This window comes from Chiloscyllium punctatum, chromosome 40, assembly GCF_047496795.1.
Source record: "Chiloscyllium punctatum isolate Juve2018m chromosome 40, sChiPun1.3, whole genome shotgun sequence".
In the NCBI taxonomy this organism is placed as follows: domain Eukaryota; kingdom Metazoa; phylum Chordata; class Chondrichthyes; order Orectolobiformes; family Hemiscylliidae; genus Chiloscyllium; species Chiloscyllium punctatum.
This window is the reverse complement of record NC_092778.1, coordinates 3,518,897-3,540,293: the sequence shown is the minus strand read 5'-3', so window position 1 is coordinate 3,540,293 and position 21,397 is coordinate 3,518,897. Positions and strand designations below refer to the sequence as shown.

The window sequence follows — 21,397 nt, the reverse complement described above, 5'->3', positions numbered from 1 at the left end:
CTTGCAACCCTGGCAACATCGTTATAAATCTCTTCTGAACCCTTTCAAGTTTCACAACATTCTTCTGATAGGAAGGAGACCAGAATTGCACGCAATATTCTAAATGTGGCCGAACCAATGTCCTATATAGCCACAATATGACCTCCCAACTCTTTTACAAAAGGAATAAGAATAAGATGACATAGATTTAAAGTGATCTGCAAAAGAAGCAAGGTTGAATTGAGGAAAAGCTTTTTCACTCAGCAAGGAGTTAGGATGTGGAATGCCTGGAAGTGTGGTAAAGGCAGGTTCAATTGAGGCATTAAAGAGGACATTGGGTGATAATTTGAAAAAAGAATTCTACAGGAATAAGGGGGTAAAGCAGAAAATTGGCATTAGGTAATGATGCTAGTTTAACACCAGTGCAGGATGATGGGCCATACAGTCTCCTTTGACAACACAACACTTCCATGATTCTGTGAAAGTCCGAACCTTAACATTAGTTATTGCAAAAATATTTCCACTTGTAAGGGAGACCGAAACTATTGCCCATAAATGTAATCACATATAAATCCTGTAAAAAATTCAGGACAAATTTTATTACTAAAGAGTTGGAAAAATGGAATCTGTTAACATAAGTAGTAGTTGAGGCAAATAGTACATTTAAACGAAAGTTTTATAAGAGAATGAGAAAATAGGAAGAAGTGTATGCCGATATTTAAAGTACAGTAGAAGGAAATGTTCAAGGAGCATAAAAGCCAATATTGTCTATGCTGTATATGTTGTATATGCTGTAATTATGAACACTGTATTTTACATGTTTTTTTTATATTGGTATTATAATTTATTCCAGAATTCTCAAGTTTCTTACAGAAACAATATTCAGAAACAATTCCCAGAAGAAGATGAGAGGAGTGAGGCTGTTTCTGTCATCCAGTCCTCCTTCAGGGCTCATCTGGCTCGGATGCAATACCTCAGAGAGAAGTAAGAGTTGGGATTTGTTGAAAATTGGTCTGTTAAGTTATCAGGAATATAGTTTCGATGTACTGTTCTCTCCTGTTGTCATGTATTGTTAGCTGTTAATCCCCACAACAAAGATGTTTCTTTACCAGATCAAAAGATTTGTGTGAGCACTTGGAGAAACCTGTCTGATTTTTTTTTGTCATGTTCCTGGCCCCAAACCTTGCAGTGCAGCTGAACATTGGCCCAGAGGTATAAGTATACTTCTAATCCATTGAACTTTCTTGCCCAATACAGAGGTCTGATTGTGGAAATGTGAAGCCATAGAGAACAGTTATTCTTTTACAGTTTATTTATGTAAATAAGTATAGTGAGAATGGTTGAAAGAGAAAGGCAGGCAGGATGAGACTTGTAAAAAAACAGTTCACTCATGAAACAAATCTCCAGTTACAAATGATATTTGTTACAGAGAACTAAGAGGGAGGACATTTGTAAAAGCATTGACACTCGTGGTAAATGAGCTACTTGAAACTTATAAAATAGGATGATACAGTATTGTGATCATGTCAGGTATACATAGGTCAAACTGTGTTTAAAAAATGCATTTGCCATTAGGAATGAACTTGATTATTATTTTTACAATAATATCTTGGTAAATAGCAGGTTTCAAAGGGGAAGATCCCAAATTCCTGCATGTGGCAAGCCCTACAATATTGTATCCTTTGACTTCCAAAATCCATTTGACAAATTTCCATACATAAAGCTTCTTTTTTGTTAAGCTTTTACATGTGAATATTCAAGATAAATTGCAGAAAAGAACAAGAATCTGCCTGAAATTTAGCAAACAAAAATAGTCATTAGAGGAGTTATGTTTAGGTTTGGGAAGTATTGAGTAAGGTATTCGAAGAATCATTACTGAGCTTTCAAAATTCACATCAATTATTTGAAAACCAAGATAAAAAAGAGAGATTGTCAAATCTGCACAATTACTAAGTAGGAGGAACAATGGAATTGGAAGAGGCAACTCCATTACTGAATAAACTAGAACCAAGCAGAGAAGTGGCAAATGAAACTTACTGATTGTCAACTGGAAGCAAAAATGGTCTTGATGAAAGTGAAAAAGGTACTTCATTGCCAATCAATAGATTATAATTAAGAGTAAGTGGTCAAATTATGCTATATTTGTTTGCATGAGGCACAAAAAAAATTCATGTGCTGGAGACAGGTCACATAAGAGCCATGAGGCTGACCTTTGTTTCAAAGTCTGAATTATCAGGGAAGAATGAAGATCTTCCAGCCTTAAAATGGGCCATTGGGTGATGAACTTAAAGAGGTCCACAAGATAATAAAAGGCATGAAAAGGTTTTTTTCTTAATACAAAAGTTGACAGAAAAGACCAAATGAATACATAGGATTGGTATCTGGAAGTTTTAACTAGCATTGAGTGATCAACATTTTTCATGGATTTCAGCATAATGGAGGTGGAAACACAGGCATGACTTAAGAAATTGTTGAATGCAATGACTAAACTTTTGTAAGTACTAAGTAAGACAAATTAACAAATTATCTTAATCATAATTATCTGGGGAGCAATATGAACTCCTCTCTCACTCATGTTGACCTTCAAGATCAGGAATCAAATAGTCAAAGTACTGAAACTACCTTCTAGCATTATCTATTGTGTTCAAAATCTGGAAAATCTAGAAGTAAGTTGCAGTTTTCTTATGTTTTATCTGTGTCCTTCATAGTGCTGAGCAAACGAAATCTACATGTGCTAGAAACACAGAAGAGACCACAATTAGAGTGAATAAATCCAGCAATGTCCAGCCATGGTCAAAGTATTCTGGTAGGTATAGAAATCTTCTGACTTGTCGGCAAGCAACCATTCTTCCACCAGAGCTAGGTGAGTTTGTGACATAGTAAAGCTCCTCACCAGCTTTTACCTATTCTACACTTATGGATTTCATAATAAAAGCCAACTACAATAGTCACACTATTTCCACCAGCTAAAATTAAGACTTGACTGTCGTTATTCTTTGCAGCAAGATCGTTTCAAGCCTGAAGGGACATCAAAGGGTTAAGGGGTTACAGCAGGAAAATGGAGTTGAGGTTGAAGATCAGTCATGATCTGTTTGAATGTCAGAATAAGCTCGAGGGACGGAGCAGCCTATTCATCTTTTATTTCTTAAATTTGTTTTGTCCTATATGATGATGTAGATTTAACGCAGGCTAGGAATTTTACCAAAATTCTTAAGAATTTAAGAAAGTGACAGTCTTCACACAATGTTAGCTACGATTTCAGCAGGACCCCCTGGTTCTGTTCAAATACGCAACAAATCTTTTGCATCCAAGTGAACAGAAAGAGAACAAATAACCTCTCATTGCAAAAGACTACATCTCCAACAGTGCAATCATTTCTCATTGCTGAACTGAAGCGATAGCATAGGTTGTGTGTGCAGGATTTTCATGCAGTTTGAACCCATCACTCTCAAAATGCCAAAGTTAAACTCAGCCAACTAAACTTCATTAACCATTACAATTTCTTTATTTCCATTCCTTTCATTCCTATTAGTACCTATGTTAGACTTTCTTGAGTCAAATCAAAATAACTACTTCCTCACTTGCCACCAATTTCTTCTGGTTGGAGATCAAATTCCTTAATTAACCAATTTAGCCAAACAAAATTGGTTGTAAAGTAAAATACTGCAGATACTGGAAAACTGAAATGAAAACAAAATAATGCTGAAAATACTGAGTAGGTGTGGAGCATCTATGAAGAACAACATAGTTGATGCTTCAAGTCTATGTCAAACATTTTGACGAGTTCATTAAGCAGAAACATTGTCTATTTTTCTCTCTCCAAAGAAGCTGCCACACCTGCTGTTTAGATAGAGTTGATTCAATTTGTCTTGTCTCAGTACTCTAGTTTGAGTAACTTATACAACTTTGATTCATAACTTAAATGATTGAAGAAGATACCAAAATAGAGAGGTTATATTTATCAAGAACTGTTGAACAGCCTGAAGCTGTTTGTTCAAAAAAGAGAAAGATGATAGATGCCTGTAAGATTGATATTTCCCCTTGATATTTGAACTTGTGGGTAATATTAAAACAGGGGCCATAAAAAATGAATCAGACTAGGTATATTCCAAGAAAGGCCAAGGATAAATTAACTACAGCTGGGGCTCCCTGAACAGTCAAATGAAAGAGAATATGATGAATCAAAAACATTACAAGTGTGTGATGTCAAGTGAATTCTTTGACCAGTAAACTGGCAGGGATAGAAAATGAGAATAGAGTTGCGGGTGAACATAAAATGAAAGCCAAAACGTTTCTACCAGCATGTTATGTTGAGGTTGTAAAGAACATTGGCGACACCTTTTCTGGAATACTGTGTCCAGTTCTGCTCAGCCAGTTATAGGAAGGATATTATCAAGCTGGAGAGGGTTCAAAAGAGATTTGCCAGGATGTTGCCAGGTGTAGAAGGTTCAAATTATAAAGAAAGGCTGGGACTTTTTTTCACTGGAGTGTAGGAGATTGAGAGGTGACCTGATAGATGTTTATAAAATAATGAGAGGTAGTGATAGAGTTGATGGTAGTTGTCTTTTCCATGAGTGGGGGAATTTCAGAACTAGGGTTTAAGGTGAGATGGGAGAGATTTAAAAAGACATGACGGATATTTTTTACACAGAGTGGTATGTGTGAGGAATGAAGTTCCTGAGGGCATGGGGGATGTGGGTACAATTACAATGCTTAAAAAAACGTTTGGATTGTTACATGAATGGGAAAGGATTTGAACCAGGAGCAGGCAGGTGAGACTAGTTTAGTTTGGAATTACGCTCGGCATGGACTGGTTGGACCAAAGGGTCCATTTACATGCTGTAATGACTCTATAAAACTTAGTAGAATAGGCCATTCAGCCTATCAAGCTACCTTAAACATATGCCCTCTAGTTCTGAAGTCTCCCAGCCCAGGAAAAAGAATTTGGTTGTTCACCCTCTTGATTTTATAAACCTCTATAAGGTCACCCCTCGGACTCTGAAGCTCCAGGTAAAAAGCCCCAGCCTAGTCAGCATCTCCAAACCATCCAGTCCGGCAACAACCTGGTACATCTTTTCTGCACCCTTTCAAATTTAGCAATATGCCTCCTCTAGTAGGACGACCAGAATTATACACAGTATTCTAAAAGTGGCCTCAGCAATGTCGTGTACAGCCAGAACACGATGTCCCTACTCCTATAGCAAATGTTTTGAACAACGAAGGCAAGTATGCCAAACACCTCCTTCAATATCCTGTCTACCTGCAACTCCACTTTCAAGGAACAATGAATCTGAATCTCTAGGTCTCTTTGTTTGTCAACACTCCCCAGGGCCCTCCCATTAGGTGTTTAAGCCCTGCCCTGGTTTGTCTTCTCAAAATGCAACATCTCACATTTACCTAAATTAAAATCCATCTGCCACTCTCAGCCCATTCACCCATCTAATCAAGGCCCCATTATACCCTGAGATAGTCTTCTGCCCTGTCCACTACACCACCTGCTTTGGCGTCATCTGCACACTTGCATCGTCTGAGAACGTACTAACCACATCTCCTATATTCACATCCAAATCATTTATATAAATGACAAAAAGCAGTAGACGCAGCATTAATTATTTTGGCACATTGCTGGTCACAGACCCCAGTCTGAAAATCGACACTCTACCACCACCTCCTACCTTCAAGCCAATTTTGTATCCAATTGGCTAGCTTCCTCTGGATTCAACTTTGTTGAAAGCTTTGCTGAAATCCATATAGACAACATCTATTGCTCTGCAATCATCAATCTTCTTTGTCACCCAGAATCACAGGATATAATTATAATATCCTTACAGTGTGGAAGCAGGTCATTAAGCCTATTGAGATCACACCGACCCTTCAAACAGCATCCCACCCAGACCCACCCCATCCCTGTAATCCTGCATTTCCCATGGCTAACTCACCTAACCGGCATACCCTGGACACTATGGGCACTTCAGCATGGCCAATCCACCTAATCTGCACATCTTTGGACTGTGCAAGAAAAACCGAGTACCCAGAGGAAACTCACAAAGGCAAGGGGAAAATGTGCACACTTCACAGGGACAGTCACCAGAGGATGGAGTTGAGTCAGTGTCTCTGGCACTTTGAGGCACCAATGCTAAGAACTGTGCAAACCCAAAACCTCTTCAAAAGAAAATGCAATCAAGTTAGGCAGACACAGTTTCCCATGCACAAAACCATGTTGACTCTCCGTAATCAGTCCTGGCCTTTCCAAATGCATGTAAATCCTGTTGCTCAGAATCTGCATACACACCATTTTTGTAAGACTGACTGGTCTGTGGTTCCCTGGCTTTTTCTTACAACCTTTCTTAAATAATGGCACCACATTCCTTACATTCCTTCCTTCCAAGTCACATGCTGCTGAATATTTGGTTCCCAACTTTGATCTCCTTTCAACCACAATGGCTGTAAGATTAAATCCATTAATCTATATTTGTGCAATTATTCTATTTATTTTGTTCTGAATACTGAAGGCATTCAAGTAAAGAAGCATTAATTTTGTTTTTTTACAATTATTTCCCTTTTTGATCCTATTTACTTTCACACAGAAACTGGTCCCAGCACAATTCCAGAGAAGACCATCTCACTGGAACAGCTTCTACCCCAATACTGGTGCATGAACTGAAGGCCATTCACCTCTGCCAACCTTTTATGCCTTTAACTTGTCCAAGAAGTAGTAATCCAGAGATTATTATCTTGGAGGTTCTGCTTTTTAATTTAGCCTGTAGCTGTTCAAAGTCTTTCAGGAGACAAATAGAGGCCTGTTAGGGACAAAGGATGAGATATGCTTAGAGGCACAGGGCAAGATCAGAATATTTAATGAATCAGTGTTTACCAAGGAAGAGGTTGCTATCAAAGTATCAGCAAAAGTAGAACTAAAGTGTGACTTACTATAGAGTACAGGAGTTAAGGGATTAAGGGATTCACAGGAAGGAATGGAAAGAAGTATTCTTTTACTTTTGCTAAACTTTCATAGCCTCCGAAATTGATTCTTAGTCTATTGCAGAAAAAGAAATTGGTTATTTGGTTAGTATCTGGTAAGGTTTATTCCATTCCTAACCTTCAATGTAGTATATGCAGAAACAGGTGGTAAGGTTAATCCAATATATAAATACATAACTAAATATAAAATTGGATAAAATAAATAAGTAGTTAATTAGAACAAATGAAGGCTGGCAGGTAAAGTGTGTCCACAGTGCAGTATGTGTGAGTTCCTGCATGCCAGTTTGGTCCAAAGCAAACATGTCTGCAGCAAGCATTTGAAGTGTGAGCTGCTTCAGCTCAGTGTTTATGAGCTGGAAGCTGAGCTACAAACTGTGATGCATCACAGAGCAGGAAACTAATTAGAACATTTGTACCAGGAGGCAGTCACACCTTTTGGGATTAGGTCATCTGAATTGGTCAATGTTCAGAGAAAGGAGAATGTGGTAAGGGGACTCAGAGGGCAAAACTGCAGGTGCCTCAGCCTTTGCAATTGTCCAACAGGTTTGAGGTAACAGTGGCTGAAGGACCTGAACTTAAGGGAATTTATATTTGCCAGGAATTGGTGTTGGAGAGACTGTTAGGTCTGAAGGTTGATAACTCCCCAGGGCCTGATGGTCTACACCCCAGGGTACTGAAGGAGGTGGCTCGAGAAACCGTGGATGCGTTGGTGATTATTTTCCAGAGTTCGATAGATTCGGGATCAGTTCCTGCGGATTGGAGGGTGGCTAATGTTGTACCACTTTTTAAGAAAGGTGGGAGAGAGAAAATAGGAAATTATAGACCAGTTAGTCTGACCTCAGTGGTGGGAAAGATGCTGGAGTCTATTATAAAGGATGAAATTACGACACATCTGGATAGTAGTAACAGGATAGGCAGAGTCAGCATGGATTTATGAAGGGGAAATCGTGCTTGACTAATCTTCTGGAATTTTTTGAGGATGTAACTCTGAAGATGGACGAGGGAGATCCAGTAGATGTAGTGTACCTGGACTTTAAGAAAACTTTTGATAAAGTCCCACATAGGAGGTTAGTGAGCAAAATTAGGGCGCATGGTATTGGGGGCAAATTACTAACTTGGATTGAAAGTTGGTTGGCTGATAGGAAACAAAGAGTAGTGATAAACGGCTCCATTTCGGAATGGCAGGCAGTGACCAGTGGGGTACCGCAAGGATCAGTGCTGGGATCGCAGCTTTTTACAATATATGTTAATGATATAGAAGATGGTATTAGCAATAACATTAGCAAATTTGATGATGATACTAAGCTGGGTGGCAGGGTGAAATGTGATGAGGATGTTAGGAGATTACAGGGTGACCTGGACAAGTTAGGTGAGTGGTCAGATGCATGGCAGATGCAGTTTAATGTGGATAAATGTATGGTTATCCACTTTGGTGGCAAGAACAGGAAGGCAGATTACTACCTAAATGGAATCAATTTAGGTAAAGGGGCAGTACAGAGAGATCTGGGTGTTCTTGTACACCAGTCAATGAAGGTAAGCATGCAGGTACAGCAGGTAGTGAAGAAGGCTAATAGCATGCTGGCCTTCATAACAAGAGGGATTGAGTATAGAAGCAAAGAGGTTCTTCTGCAGCCGTACAGGGCCCTGGTGAGACCACACCTGGAGTACTGTGTGCAGTTCTGGTCTCCAAATTTGAGGAAAGACATTCTGGCTATTGAGGGAGTGCAGCGTAGGTTCACGAGGTCAATTCCTGGAATGGCGGGATTACCTTACACTGAAAGACTGGAGCGACTGGGCTTGTATACCCTTGAGTTTAGAAGACTGAGAGGGGATCTGATTTGAGACATATAAGATTATTAAAGGATTGGACAATCTGGAGGCAGGAAACATGTTTCCTCTGATGGGTGAGTGCCGAACCAGAGGACACAGCTTAAAAATAGGGGGTAGACCATTTAGGACAGAGATGGGGAGAAACTTTTTCACCCAGAGAGTGGTGGCTGTGTGGAATGCTCTGCCCCAGAGGGCAATGGAGGCCCAGTCTCTGGATTCATTTCAGAAAGAGTTGGATAGAGCTCTCAAGGATTGTGGAATCAAGGGTATCGAGATAAGGCAGGAACAGGATACTGATTAAGGATGATCAGCCATGATCATATTGAATGGTGGTGCAGGCTCGAAGGGCAGAATGGCCTACTCCTGCACCTATTGTCTATTGTCTATTGTTTCTCTCAGTCTGTATGGATCAGAGTAAGGACTGCAGGGTGGATGATCTAATTGGCCATGACTCAGTGGTAGAGGAGGTCATTCAAGAGTGGAGTTTAAAAATAAATGTAATGGTAGCACGGAACAATACAATTAGGGGGATAGACATTGTTCTCTACATCAAACAGCTTGAATCCAGGTGGCTGTGTTGCCAGGTTTCAGGACACCTCATCAGACGTTCTTGCCAACCATGAGGGAAGTTCGAAAATTTAAAGATAAATAGAAGAGATCATGGATCAAATTTGTGATAATGTGGTAAATAAAAGTGTAGCGTCAAGGCCAAAGAGAAATTTGTTACTGGACATATCAAGGTGGGAAGGAATAGAGAGTATGAAGGTAAGAGTCAACCAATAGAGAAGATTAGAGTTTACAAAGATATTAAAAGGATAAAACTAAAGGTATCTGAGTATGCATATCATTCAAAGCAAAATAGATGAACTGGGAGCATAATCAGAAATGAATAAGAATGGTAGCCATGACAGAGACATGGTTGAGTTTGAGTTTGATTTATTGTTGTTACGTGCACTGAGATATCATGAAAAATGTTGCTTTGCAAGTTCTACAGACAGATCATACTATACAAAGTTCATCAGGGTAGCAGAACAGAGTGCTGAATACAGTGTTACAGCCACAGAGAAGGTGCAGGGAGAAAGATCAGAATTAACATTTTGACGGGTCCATTCAGGATGAGTTGGATTAGGACCTGAATCTTGAAGGTTATAAGACATTTAAGAAGAACAGGAAATTAGGAAAAGGTGGAGGGAAGATGGAAGGGTCACCATATTTTAGGAAGGATATGAGGTTCAACAATGAATAATTGAAGTACATAATTTGGATTTATGGAGAAGCTAGATAAATACATGACAAACAGAAGTATGTGACAGGAGTAGAAGGATACATTGGTTGAGTTAGATGAAGAGGAATGGAAGGAGAATCATGGTGTGCATTAATATATAACCTTTTATCGTCTGGTACACTAAATTCTATGTATTCTCATTGCAGAATACCTCAAAGACAATAAGCATAGTGATGAAGATGAAGAAGAAGCAGAACCTTTAAAGAAGTACAAAATCTCACCAACTAGATTATCATTGTGTAAGTACTTGTCACTTCCTTCTTAAACAATTTATTTCTCCTTTTATTCCTGAATATTAGTCTTTCATTCTTTCTCAAAGGTACTGACTCTTTATTAGTCTTTGGTTTCACAGTCGCTGTGTTCGTTAGTAAAGAAGACAGGTACTTGTAAATGAGGCAAAATGCTTGGTAAAGAGATTTCTAAATGTCACCATCAAAACTTGCACAGATAGCAAGTCAAACGGTCAAAGAATTGCTAAACGTAGCTTCTCAGGCTAGTGCAGGCATGTTAAAGGCATTTATGAGAAATCAGGATCTCAGAAATTTTTGTTACCAACAATAGACATACCACATAGAACTGCTCACTGGCCAGGATCATGGCCATGGACTTTGCAGCACAGACATTGAAACTATCTGGGTTTGATGGTTGGAAACATTGAGTACTCCAATTCAAAGATTTCACCCATTCTCAGAGTCCCAGAGTATGTTATGTTTCAACAGGCCTTCTCTTAAAATATAGGTGTCAAAATATTTGGCTCACCTCAGCCCATTCCCAACTCTAATTCAACAACCTCTTGATGGTATTACAACTTCAAAAAAGGATTGAGAACAAGAGGTCACACATATACAGTATAGGAAAGAAATTGTAAAAGACAAAGCTGATGACTGTTAAGTGCTCGAGGTATGTGAAATAAAATAGGAGTTAGTGATACAATAGAGGTTAGTGGATGTGATCTTATAGCCATTACAGAGACATGTTACAAGGTGATCAATGCTGAGAACTAAATATTCAGGGGTTTGCGACATTTTTAAATGACCAACAGTGTGGTGGGATTAGCATGTCAGTATGAGACAGCATAGCATTGCATGAGATGATCTTCGATCTCAAGATCTGTTGTAGCTGTACAGGACATTGGTGAGGCCGCTTTTGGAGTACTGTAGCAATTCTGGTCGTCCTTTTACAGGAAAGATGTTGTTAAAACGAACAGGTGCAGAAAAGATTTATAAAGATGTTGCTAGGACCAGAGGGTTTGAGTTATAGGAAGAAGCTGAATAGGCTGGGCTTTTTTCCCTGGAGTGTCAAACTGAGGATTGACCTTATAGAAATTTATAAAATCATGAGGGCATGGATAGGGTGAATAGCCAAGATCTTTTTTCTAGGGTGGGAAAGTCCAAAACTAGAGGGCATAGGTTTCAGATGAGAGGGGAAAGATTTAAAAATGAAAGATAACTTTTTCACACAGAGGGTGGTGCATGTATGGAAATGGTGGAGGTGGGTACAATTAGAACATTTAAAAAGCATCTGGATGGGTACATGAATAGGAAGGTTTACAGAAATATGAGCCAAATGCTGGCAAATGGGACTAGGTCAGATTGGGATGTCTGGTCAGCACAAATGAGTTGGACCGAAGGGTCTGTTTCTGCACTGTATGACTCTGTGTAGAATCCTTTTACTTATAAGAAATAACCAAAGGGGAGAAGACATCTGAGGAGTAGTCTGTAGACCCTCTAATAGTGGTTATATGGTCGGACAAGGAATAAGTCAGGAGATAATGAAGGCGTGTAAAAAAAGGCATTACATTAATCATGGGTACCTTTAATTGTGTAGATTGGAGAAATCAAGTTGTCAGTGGTAAGGAAGGATTTATAGAGAGCAATTCAAAACAGTTTCCTAGAACAACATGTTATAAATCCAACCAGAGATCAGGTTTTTTGGATCTGCTGATGTCTAATGATGCTAATATAATCAATAATGTCAGAGCAAAAGATCCCTAGGAAACAGTAACCATAATATGGTAGAATTTAGCATACAGTTCGAGAATTAGAAACTTGGCTCAGAAACCACTTTACTAAGCTTAAATAAGGGTAATTACAAAAGAATGAGGGCAGAGTTGGCCGGAGTAGACTGGGAAAGCAGCTTAGCAGAAAAGACAGTTAATGAACAATGGCTGCTGTTTAAGGAAGTGATTCATGACTCGCAACAAATCATATCCTAGACAGGGAGAAGGACATCAACAAGGGGATAAACCAACCATGGTTAACCGAGAACGTTAAGGATAGTATTGAACTTTAAAAAAGCATACAAGATCACAAAGAGTAGAGGTAAGCCAGGGGATCAGCAACAAAACATGACCAGAAAATATGAAGAGGGAAAAATAACTTTGATGGTTAACAAGCAAGTAATATGAAAATTGACAGTGAGAGATATTTTTAAATATGTAAAGACAAGACAGGTTAAAGTAAATAGAAGACCCATAGAAAATGAGGCTGAAGAAATCATAATGGGGAACCAGGAAATAGCTGAGTAATTGAATAATTGCTTTGGATCAGTCTTCATGGTGGAAGACACTAATAGTAGCCCAAAATTACTGAATAATCAAGAAGCAAAAGGGAAGAGAAAATAAATGCAACAACTATCACTAGAAATAAAGTATGTAGGAAAATAATGAGGTAAAGGCTCATAGATCCCCTGTACCCTAATGGGTTACATCTTAGGATTTCGAAGGAAGTAGCAGCAGCAGAGGTAATGGATGCAACAACAGTAATCTTCCAAGAATCCTTAGATTCTGGATAAGTTCCAGAGGACTGGAAAACTGCCATGTAACAGCTTTTTCAAAAAGGAAAGAGACGAGAAAAAAGGTAACTGTAGGCCAGTTAGCTTAACTTATGTTAACTAAAATGTTTTGTTATGAAGGATGTAACAGTAGAGCATTTAGAAATATACCATAACAAGCAGAGGAAGCATGGCTTCTTAAAGAGGAAATTGTATCTGACAAATTTATCAGAATTCTTTGAGCGTGTAACATGTAGGATAGATAAAGGAACCAGTAGATATATGTTCGGATTTCCAAAAGAGGTATGATAAGGTACAGCACATTAGGCTGCTAAATAAGGTAAGAGCCCAGGGTATTGAGTAGGATATATTAGCACAATTAGAAAATTGACTAATAAATAGAAGCTAGAGATTTGGAATAAAGGGAATATTTTCAGGATGGCAGTCTGCAAATACTGCAGTGCCACAGGAATCAGTGCTGGGGCCACAATTCTTTATAATATATACAGTATGAATGACATGAGTGACAGTTCACTGACGACTTAAAAATAGATGGGAAGGCAAGTTGTTAGGAGAAATCTAAGGGATATAGACAGGTTAATTGTTGGAAATAATGTTGGAAAATTGGAGGTTATGCACTTTGACAGGAAGAATAAACTGAATATTATTTAAAAGAGAAAAACTGTAGAAAGATGTAGCATAGAGGGATTTGGAGATCCTTGCGCAGGAAGCAAAAAAAGCTAGCATCCTTTTTCAAGTAATAGGGAAAGCAAATGGAATATTTGTCTTTCCTTAAAAAGGGAGTGGAGTACAAAAATAGGCAAATCTTGCTAAAAGAAAACACAGGCATTAGTTAGATCACACAAAGAATACTATGAATAGTTTTGCACCCTTATGTAAGGGAAGATATACCGGCAAAAGAGGAAGTCCAGCAAAGCTTCATGAGATTGATTCTGGCCACAGTGAGATTTTCGTATGAGCGGAGGTTCATGTTAGGTGTGTACCCATTGTAATTGAGCATAATGAGAGTTGGCCTTATTGAAACACACAATCCATATCACCAGCCATCAATTTATTCCAGAGGTCCACATTGTCAAGGAAAATAACCTTAACATCAGCACATCTGATCTTTTCTATATTCCTACACTGTTTAAATAAAGTGTTTAGCGTCCAGCATCATAACTTTGCTTTCTTCATTTCCAGCAAGATCCAGACGAAACCTGCCTCAGACATCAGTGGAAGTGGAATCAGATGATTCTGATGTGATTGTTGCTTCGACATCACGGCCACTGAGCCATCTGGACTTCAACTTCTAAAGGCAGCTCATTCTGCCAATCATTCTGAATGTGTGAAGGTGAATGGGAACTGAGCGTTTGTAGTGTTTAGCTTTTTAGAACTGCAGAAATCATGGTGTATGGAGTGAGTTGATTATTAAGGAAAGGTTAATTCTACTTTTATAAAACAAAATTTAAGACTGATGATTGATTTTATAAAGAGAAAATTCAGGAAATAATCAGATAAAACATCTGGTGTGAAAAGAAGCTTGGTAATAGGCTAAATTTTGACAAGAGATTTGGAACCTAATGTTATTAAAATATGAGAGTCCAGACCCTGGTTTGCCCACAACCAGCCTGCTGGAGCAACTTTACAAAGATAACTTTCTAACTGGTGACTTCTACATATGGCCATCTAAATCAGGACCATGAGAGGTTAAAGTTTGCAGCAAAGTGTAAACTGCAACCCCACCAAGACAGCTGAGCACTACTGGAAAAGAAGGAAAGAAGAAAAGAAGGGAGCACCTCAGAAAGGAATTGCTCAAAAATATCTCCTTCTTAAGAAAAAGATGGCAGTTTGGTGAGGGATTCAGAATCGACACAGCTACTATGGCACCCCTGTGAGCATTGCAAGCCCCTTCTCCTGCCAAGAAGGTTGCTCCTGACACAGTTTGCTGGTCAACCCTAAGAGGATAGCAGTAAAATGGTCTATCATCAGGACCTTAATTGCCTCCTCACCTTCATGGAGCAAGTTGCCAATTCCAGTGGCAACTCACCCCTGACAGGAATTCCTGTTGTATTCATGAACTTTCCACTTCCCAAACCCAATATTTGAGGTCTGTGAATTTAAATCAAATTTCACAAAAGCCTTTGAACCTGAACTCTGGTTCTCTCTCCGAATGATTTTACCTGGCCTGCTGAGGGTTTCCGTCATTTCTCTCTTTAGGTTTACAAGAAATACAATATTTTGCTTTTGTTTTATTGATTTAATGAGTTTGTTTTCCATTGCTGCCCACATTCTGGAAACTGCCCCTTGAAATGGAAATGAGCTGATTCTCCAGCACTGAATTTTTAACATAATATTGCATCACTTCATCTTGAAAGGAAGCAACTCTACAGCACAAACACAGCAATAAAAGTTGCAGATTCCCACTTTGTACTAGCTATTTTACCGTGGAATCTAATATAGGTAAATATTTAAGGTCTTTGACAAAAGTGTTGCAGCTGGAATTTCACAGGCTGTTGCACCAATCCTTGCACATCCCTCCTTGTGCTGAACACCTACCAAATGACCATAGTACTATTTAGCTATAATTAAAATCTTGATCCTTTGTCCTCAATAAACAAGTTATTATTTGCCTACCACCAATCTATAATTATGATTATTCTTAATCATTGATCACCTCGCTGGTTCCAGAAACAACTTTTTAAGTAAAGACAGGACATTAAATGTGCACAGATGATTTATCCAGCATCTGAAAGTTTGAGCCATGTTGTACAGTTACCAAATCCAGTTACCTGTTACCAGTCAGGATTCTTTGCAAGAAGCTTGCCCTTTCCTATCCCAGATGAAACTGCTTGCATATATTCTCAACCTATTTCCAAAGGCCAAGTAGGTTCTCACACCCACTGTATCAGCCAATTATCTCCAATTTGGTCAGGATGTGTGATGTTAAATAAGTAGCCTTATTTAAGTAAAAAAGCTACAATCAACAGAGAATATACTCTCAAGGTTCTCCAGTAAAATGTAATCAGTGCAATATAGTGACACCATCAAAATATGTAAATTAATTCCCAGTTAATTTCAGATGTGCGGTTTTCAGGTGTAATTGTTTGGGGAATTACCTAATAATCTCCATGCTGTCATAGTGATTTGGTGGTGGGAAAGTTATTCGGTTGTGCGTGACAACACTTCCCAATTTTATTTTCAAAACTTCATTCGAGGATCCTTGTGGTGCAGTGGTATTGTCTCTCTGAGCCAGAAAGCCTGGGTTCAAGTTCCATCTGCCCCAGCAATATCTAATAACATCTCTGGACAAATCAATTAAAAATATCAATAATCTCCATGCTGAATAGAAATATTGTGGTCACTATATGCAGCCTTTGAAATAATTCTACAGCGTAGTTCATAAATTCTAATCAGTCACATCTTCGACAAAGTAAGTATATTACTTGGAAAAAGTGGCATCTGATCTGGAACTTCATGAGCTTGGTACGGGTACACACCAGTAGGAAATATCATTTAGCAGTAACATACAATGCCTGTTCTCATATAAGCCACATTGAAAATGGACACTAGCTGGCTCCCTGCATAGGGGAATGTGAAACATTAAATTGCGATGCCATGCTGGATGGGTACTTAACACTTCAGTGATAACCAAAATGACTACTGAAGGGTAGATGTGCAGGATTTAGAAATGTGCTGGAGATAAAGATAAAAAAAATGCCTGTCATTCAAGGGTAAATATGGTTGATATAAAGAATTTACTATCTTTCTTAGTTATGAGTCTGGTGTCATTTGGAAATTGGTGCACTTTGTGTGTCTTTGATTCATTCTTGTGTATCCCTGGCAGGTCTGGAAGTTATTGTCCATTCTTAATTTCACATGAGGTGATTGTTGGTTGTCATTTTGAACCTCTGGAGTCTGTATGGTGGAAGTATCTCCACAATGATGTTATATAGCAATTCTAGGATTTTGATTTCACAACAATGAAGTAGCTATATATGTCCCAAGAGGACAGGAGATCTTGGAAGTAATGAGTTCTAAAAAACATTAAACTCTGTTTCTCTCTCTACAGATGATGTCAGACCTGCTGAGTTTCATCAGCCTTTTCTATACTTGTTTCAGATTTCCAGCATTTGCATTAATTTACTTTTATTAGAGATAATGGACCAATGCATCTGTAATAACTCCAAAGAGGCTGGTATCCCTTCACCAAGTCTCCATTTATTTACATGTGGAAAGTCCTTGACACTGATCTAAATCCATCAGAGCCAGTTCAGAGTGAACAGGATGTCTGACACTCCTACTTTTTTTTTTGTCTTCCCCCATACTACCACCTGACAGCAGTAGTGCTTATTTATCCCCAGCACCCATGTACACTCCTGTTCTTTTTCTTAATAATGGCATACACTCCTGTTCATTTTTTTTATGTCTGACACTCCTGTTTACTTTTTTATCTTTGTTTTTTCATTTTTTTTCTTACCCCCACACTACCGCCTAACTGTGGTAGTGCTTGTGTCTCACTCCTTTTTTTTCTTTTATTTCTTTTTTTTCTTTTGTAACCCCCACACTACCACCTAACTGTGGTAGTGCTTATTTCACACTCCTGTTCTTTTTTTCATCTTTTCTTTTTTTTTTCCTTATTACCCCCACACTACCGCCTAACTACAGCAGTGCTTATTTTACACTCCTGTTCTTCTCTGTCAGCCAGGGCTCCCTGATTGGACAGGATTAATAGCCCCAGTCAAGGGACTCAATGATGTCTATTTGGCTGACCTCATTACAATCACCACAGTATCCTCTGTCCATTTCCTCTAATTGGTAGAGGTTATGGTTTGGGAAGTGCTGCAAAGAAATCTGGGTTTGTTTTTGCAGTGCTTCTTTTAGACAGTAAAGGCTTGAACCTGGGGAGTTGACGGTGGAGGAATGTTTGTGGTAATAGGCTGCCAATCAAGCCAATAGCCTCCTTTATCATCGAATAAATTTGAGTGTCACTGGAGTTGTATCCATCCAGGCAATTTAAGGGTAACCCATTATATTCCTAACATATGTTGGAGGTGAAGAAGTTTTGACAGTGTAGAAAGACTGTTTTGAGGGCATCTGCATGAGAAAAATGGGTTTACATTATTGCACCTTTTGGACAATATCCTACTTGAATGTTTTATTCTGTTTTGTAATCACCTGTGCCTTGTCATTTTCAGTGAGAGAAAATATTTATGACATTTTTGGAGTTTTATTATAAAAAAAATATATAATTTGTCTAGTATTTTGTAACATACAATTTATTTTTACTTTTTATTACATATAGAAACTTGAAATAAACTGTTCATATTTTAACTGTTTACAATTTGTGAAGAATTTCATTGTAAATATTTATTGTACATTCAATATATTGTAAATCTAATCTAAGTGACCTTTGAAGGTGGCTAAACTGACTGGTCCCCAGTTGAACATGGGGACTGTGAAATGTGGTTAACCCTTTCAGTTGTAATGCAATCAGCACGCTAACTGTGTCCAGCCCATATTAATAGTGCTGATTCCCTGCTGACAAACAATGTCGTAAGTATGTAGCAGCACATAAAGCTAGCCTGCATCTCCAAAAGAAAAAGATGGCAGTGTAAGCAGGGAGCACATCAAGGCAGTGCTATTCAATGAGAGGAACAGATAAAAAGATGCACAGCTGGGAGGACATTCATTCATTGGCACACAGCTACCACTGAGCAAGCAGAATTAGAAGAACAAGTGTGCACTTAGTCAACTGAAGTATTTTTGACTCTCCAGTGATTATGGGAAGGGGAAAGAGTAAACATTGAGAGTATAGCTCACTACAAACAAGACAGCAGTTTGATATGGGATTAAAGTACTTTTTACAGAGTGATGAGTAGCAATGAGGATCAACACCCACAGGAACAGATGCAGAACACTGGGCATTAGGGCAAGCTAGGGAATAGAGAGCCTGAAGTAATGAAGGCCATACTTACACCAAAGAAGAGGCTGCATAAACATGTCAGAGAGTTAGCAGTGCACAAGACTGCTCCTATCTATTGATTTATTGATTTATGACCTAATTGAGAAAGATCTCAGAGGACAGGTGTCTAAATGTAGTCTGGTATTTATTCTTGTCTGGCTTGTTCTGAGTAGGTGAGAAAGCCACAAAAGAACAAATTCCATTTTTACTTTTTCATGACATATTGGGAACTCAAGGGTTAAACATTAAACCACTAAAAGGACTCACTGCAGTATTGATTGTATGCCTGTCCTCGTATAGAATGAGATGGAACACCATGGTTGGGGGGGTGGTATAGTGTGGTGGGTGCACTGACTCCCGGAGAACAGAATCCTCTGGAGCCACACATATGGATTTCACTTGCAGCCTCAGGCAAAGGTGTTTGTACCTTCCTACGCAAGACTGATAGTCTTGTCCATAACCTTATTAACTGCATCCTGCTCCCATTATCATGCTTCCCCTACCTACTAACATGGGTGTGTGAATCCAACAATGAAAACAAAGCAAAATCCTTCTGCTAAATCTCTATCCATCAATATATGATTATGAGGAATACAATAACCAGTCCCTGTAAATCATTCGCTAGTTATCACAGGAAATCGGCCAATCACTGGGCATTGTAAAATTGTAATTATCTACCTGAAACAATGTAACAGTAATCAACCATGTGACCTGGCGACCTCTATTATTCTTTTAAAATTTACTGCCTTAGTGTGTAGAGCAGAGACTCATTGAGAAGTGCCACTACAAGTTGGTTACACGACTCCTTTGGTGTCACTGAGAATCTCTTGCCGGCTGTCCAATAAAGTATCTACCGTTGTACTGAAACTTGTCATCTGGATTTGTGGAAAAATTATTTCAACAGTTCCAAAAATCTTAAGTGAGGTCTCACGTAGTAGGACATATGCAAGTCAATGATGTCCTATTTGTGAAAACTGGGCATTACAATAAAAGTGATTTCCAATAAGTGTGCCAATGCAGGTTTATTCTGTGGTCTTCATAGAATCGTAGAACCCCTTTAGCAATGGTCTAGTGGTATTATCACTAGACAATTAACACAGTTAAAGTTCTGAAGACCAGGTTTGAATCCCACCATAGCAGATGGTGTAAATGGAATTGAGTAAGAAAAGTCTGGCATTAAAAATCTACTGAAGATCATGATACTATTGTCAATTGTCAGAAAATTCATTTGGTTCACCTATGTCCTTCAGGGAAGGAAATCTGCCATCCCTACCTGGTCTGGCCTTCATGTGACTCTAGTCCCACAGCAATATGCTTGACCTTTAACTGCCTTCCAAAAATACCTAGCAAGCCATTTCCACAGCAAACAAATGAATCGGATAGACCACCCAGCATTAACCTAGGCACCGAAAATGACAATGACAAAAACAGCCCTATCAATCCTGAAATTTTCCTCACTAATATCTGGGGGCTAATGTCAAAATTGGGAGAGCTGTCTCCCAAACTAGTCAAACAACAGCCTGACATAGTTATACTCATGGATTCATACATCACAGAATCACTCAATGTCCCAGACACCACCATCACCATCCCTGGATATGCCTTGTCACATCAGTAGAACAGACCCAGCAGAGATGGCAGCATAGTAGTGTACTGTTGGGACGGAGTTGCACTGGGAGTCCTCAACATTGACTTCAGACTCCATGATTTCTCATGGCTTCAGGTTAGAGATGGGCAAGGAAACCTCTTGCTGAGAACCATGTACCATCCTCCCTCAGCAGAATGATCAGTAATCCATGTTGATCAACACTTAGAGGAAGCGCTGAGCGTGGCACAAGTGGGGAATTTCAAGGTCCACCACCAAGAGTGGCTCAGCAGCAGCACCATTGATTGAGCTGGTCGGGCCTAAAGGACACAGCTGCTGGACTGGCTCTGCAGCAGGTGGAGGGAACCAACAGGAGGGAAAACACACTGGACCTCATCTTTATCAATCTGACAGCTGCAGATGCATCTGTCCACGACAGTATTGGTAAGAGTGACCACCACACAGTCTTTGTGGAAATGAAGTCCTGCCTTCACATTTAGAATATGCTCCATCATGCTGTGTGGTATTATCACCGTGCTAAATGGGACAGACTTCAAACAGATCAAGTATCCCAAGACTGGGCATCCAGATGCGCTCTGGGCCATCATCGCAGCAAAATTGTAATCCAGCACAATCTGAAACCTCATAGCACAGCATGTAACCAACTCAACCATTCCCATCAAACCAGAGGATCAACCCTGGTTCAACGGACAGTGCAGAGAGCAAAACTGAAAATGACCTGTCAACCTGGTGAAGCTACCAAACAGGATAAGCAGCAAGTGATTGACAGAGCTAAGTGATCCCAAAACCAATGCACCAGATCAAGCTCTGCAGTCCTGCTACATTCAGTCTTGGATGGTGGTGGACAATTAAACAACTCACTGGAAGAGGTGGCTCCATAAATCGCCCCATCCCCCACGATGAAATAGCGCAACACACAAGTGCAAAAGATAAGGCTGAAGCATTCGCAATAATCTTCAGCCAGAAGTGCCCAGTGGAT

The 21,397-nt window shown here is 39.2% G+C and overlaps 1 protein-coding gene across 4 annotated transcripts in view; it reads left to right on the top strand.

The window, feature by feature from the left end:
* Positions 1–18,113, top strand: part of iqce (IQ motif containing E) — a 68,352-nt gene extending 50,239 nt beyond the window's left edge. For all 4 annotated transcript variants that reach the window (XM_072559201.1, XM_072559198.1, XM_072559200.1 and 1 more), the window contains 4 exons: positions 833–963; positions 2,688–2,785; positions 10,222–10,314; positions 14,051–18,113. In XM_072559201.1, coding sequence (XP_072415302.1) covers positions 833–963; positions 2,688–2,785; positions 10,222–10,314; positions 14,051–14,163 — 435 coding nt within the window. In that variant the 3' untranslated portion in view covers positions 14,164–18,113. The remainder of the gene's footprint in view (positions 1–832; positions 964–2,687; positions 2,786–10,221; positions 10,315–14,050) is intronic.
* The last annotated feature ends 3,284 nt before the right edge of the window (positions 18,114–21,397 follow it).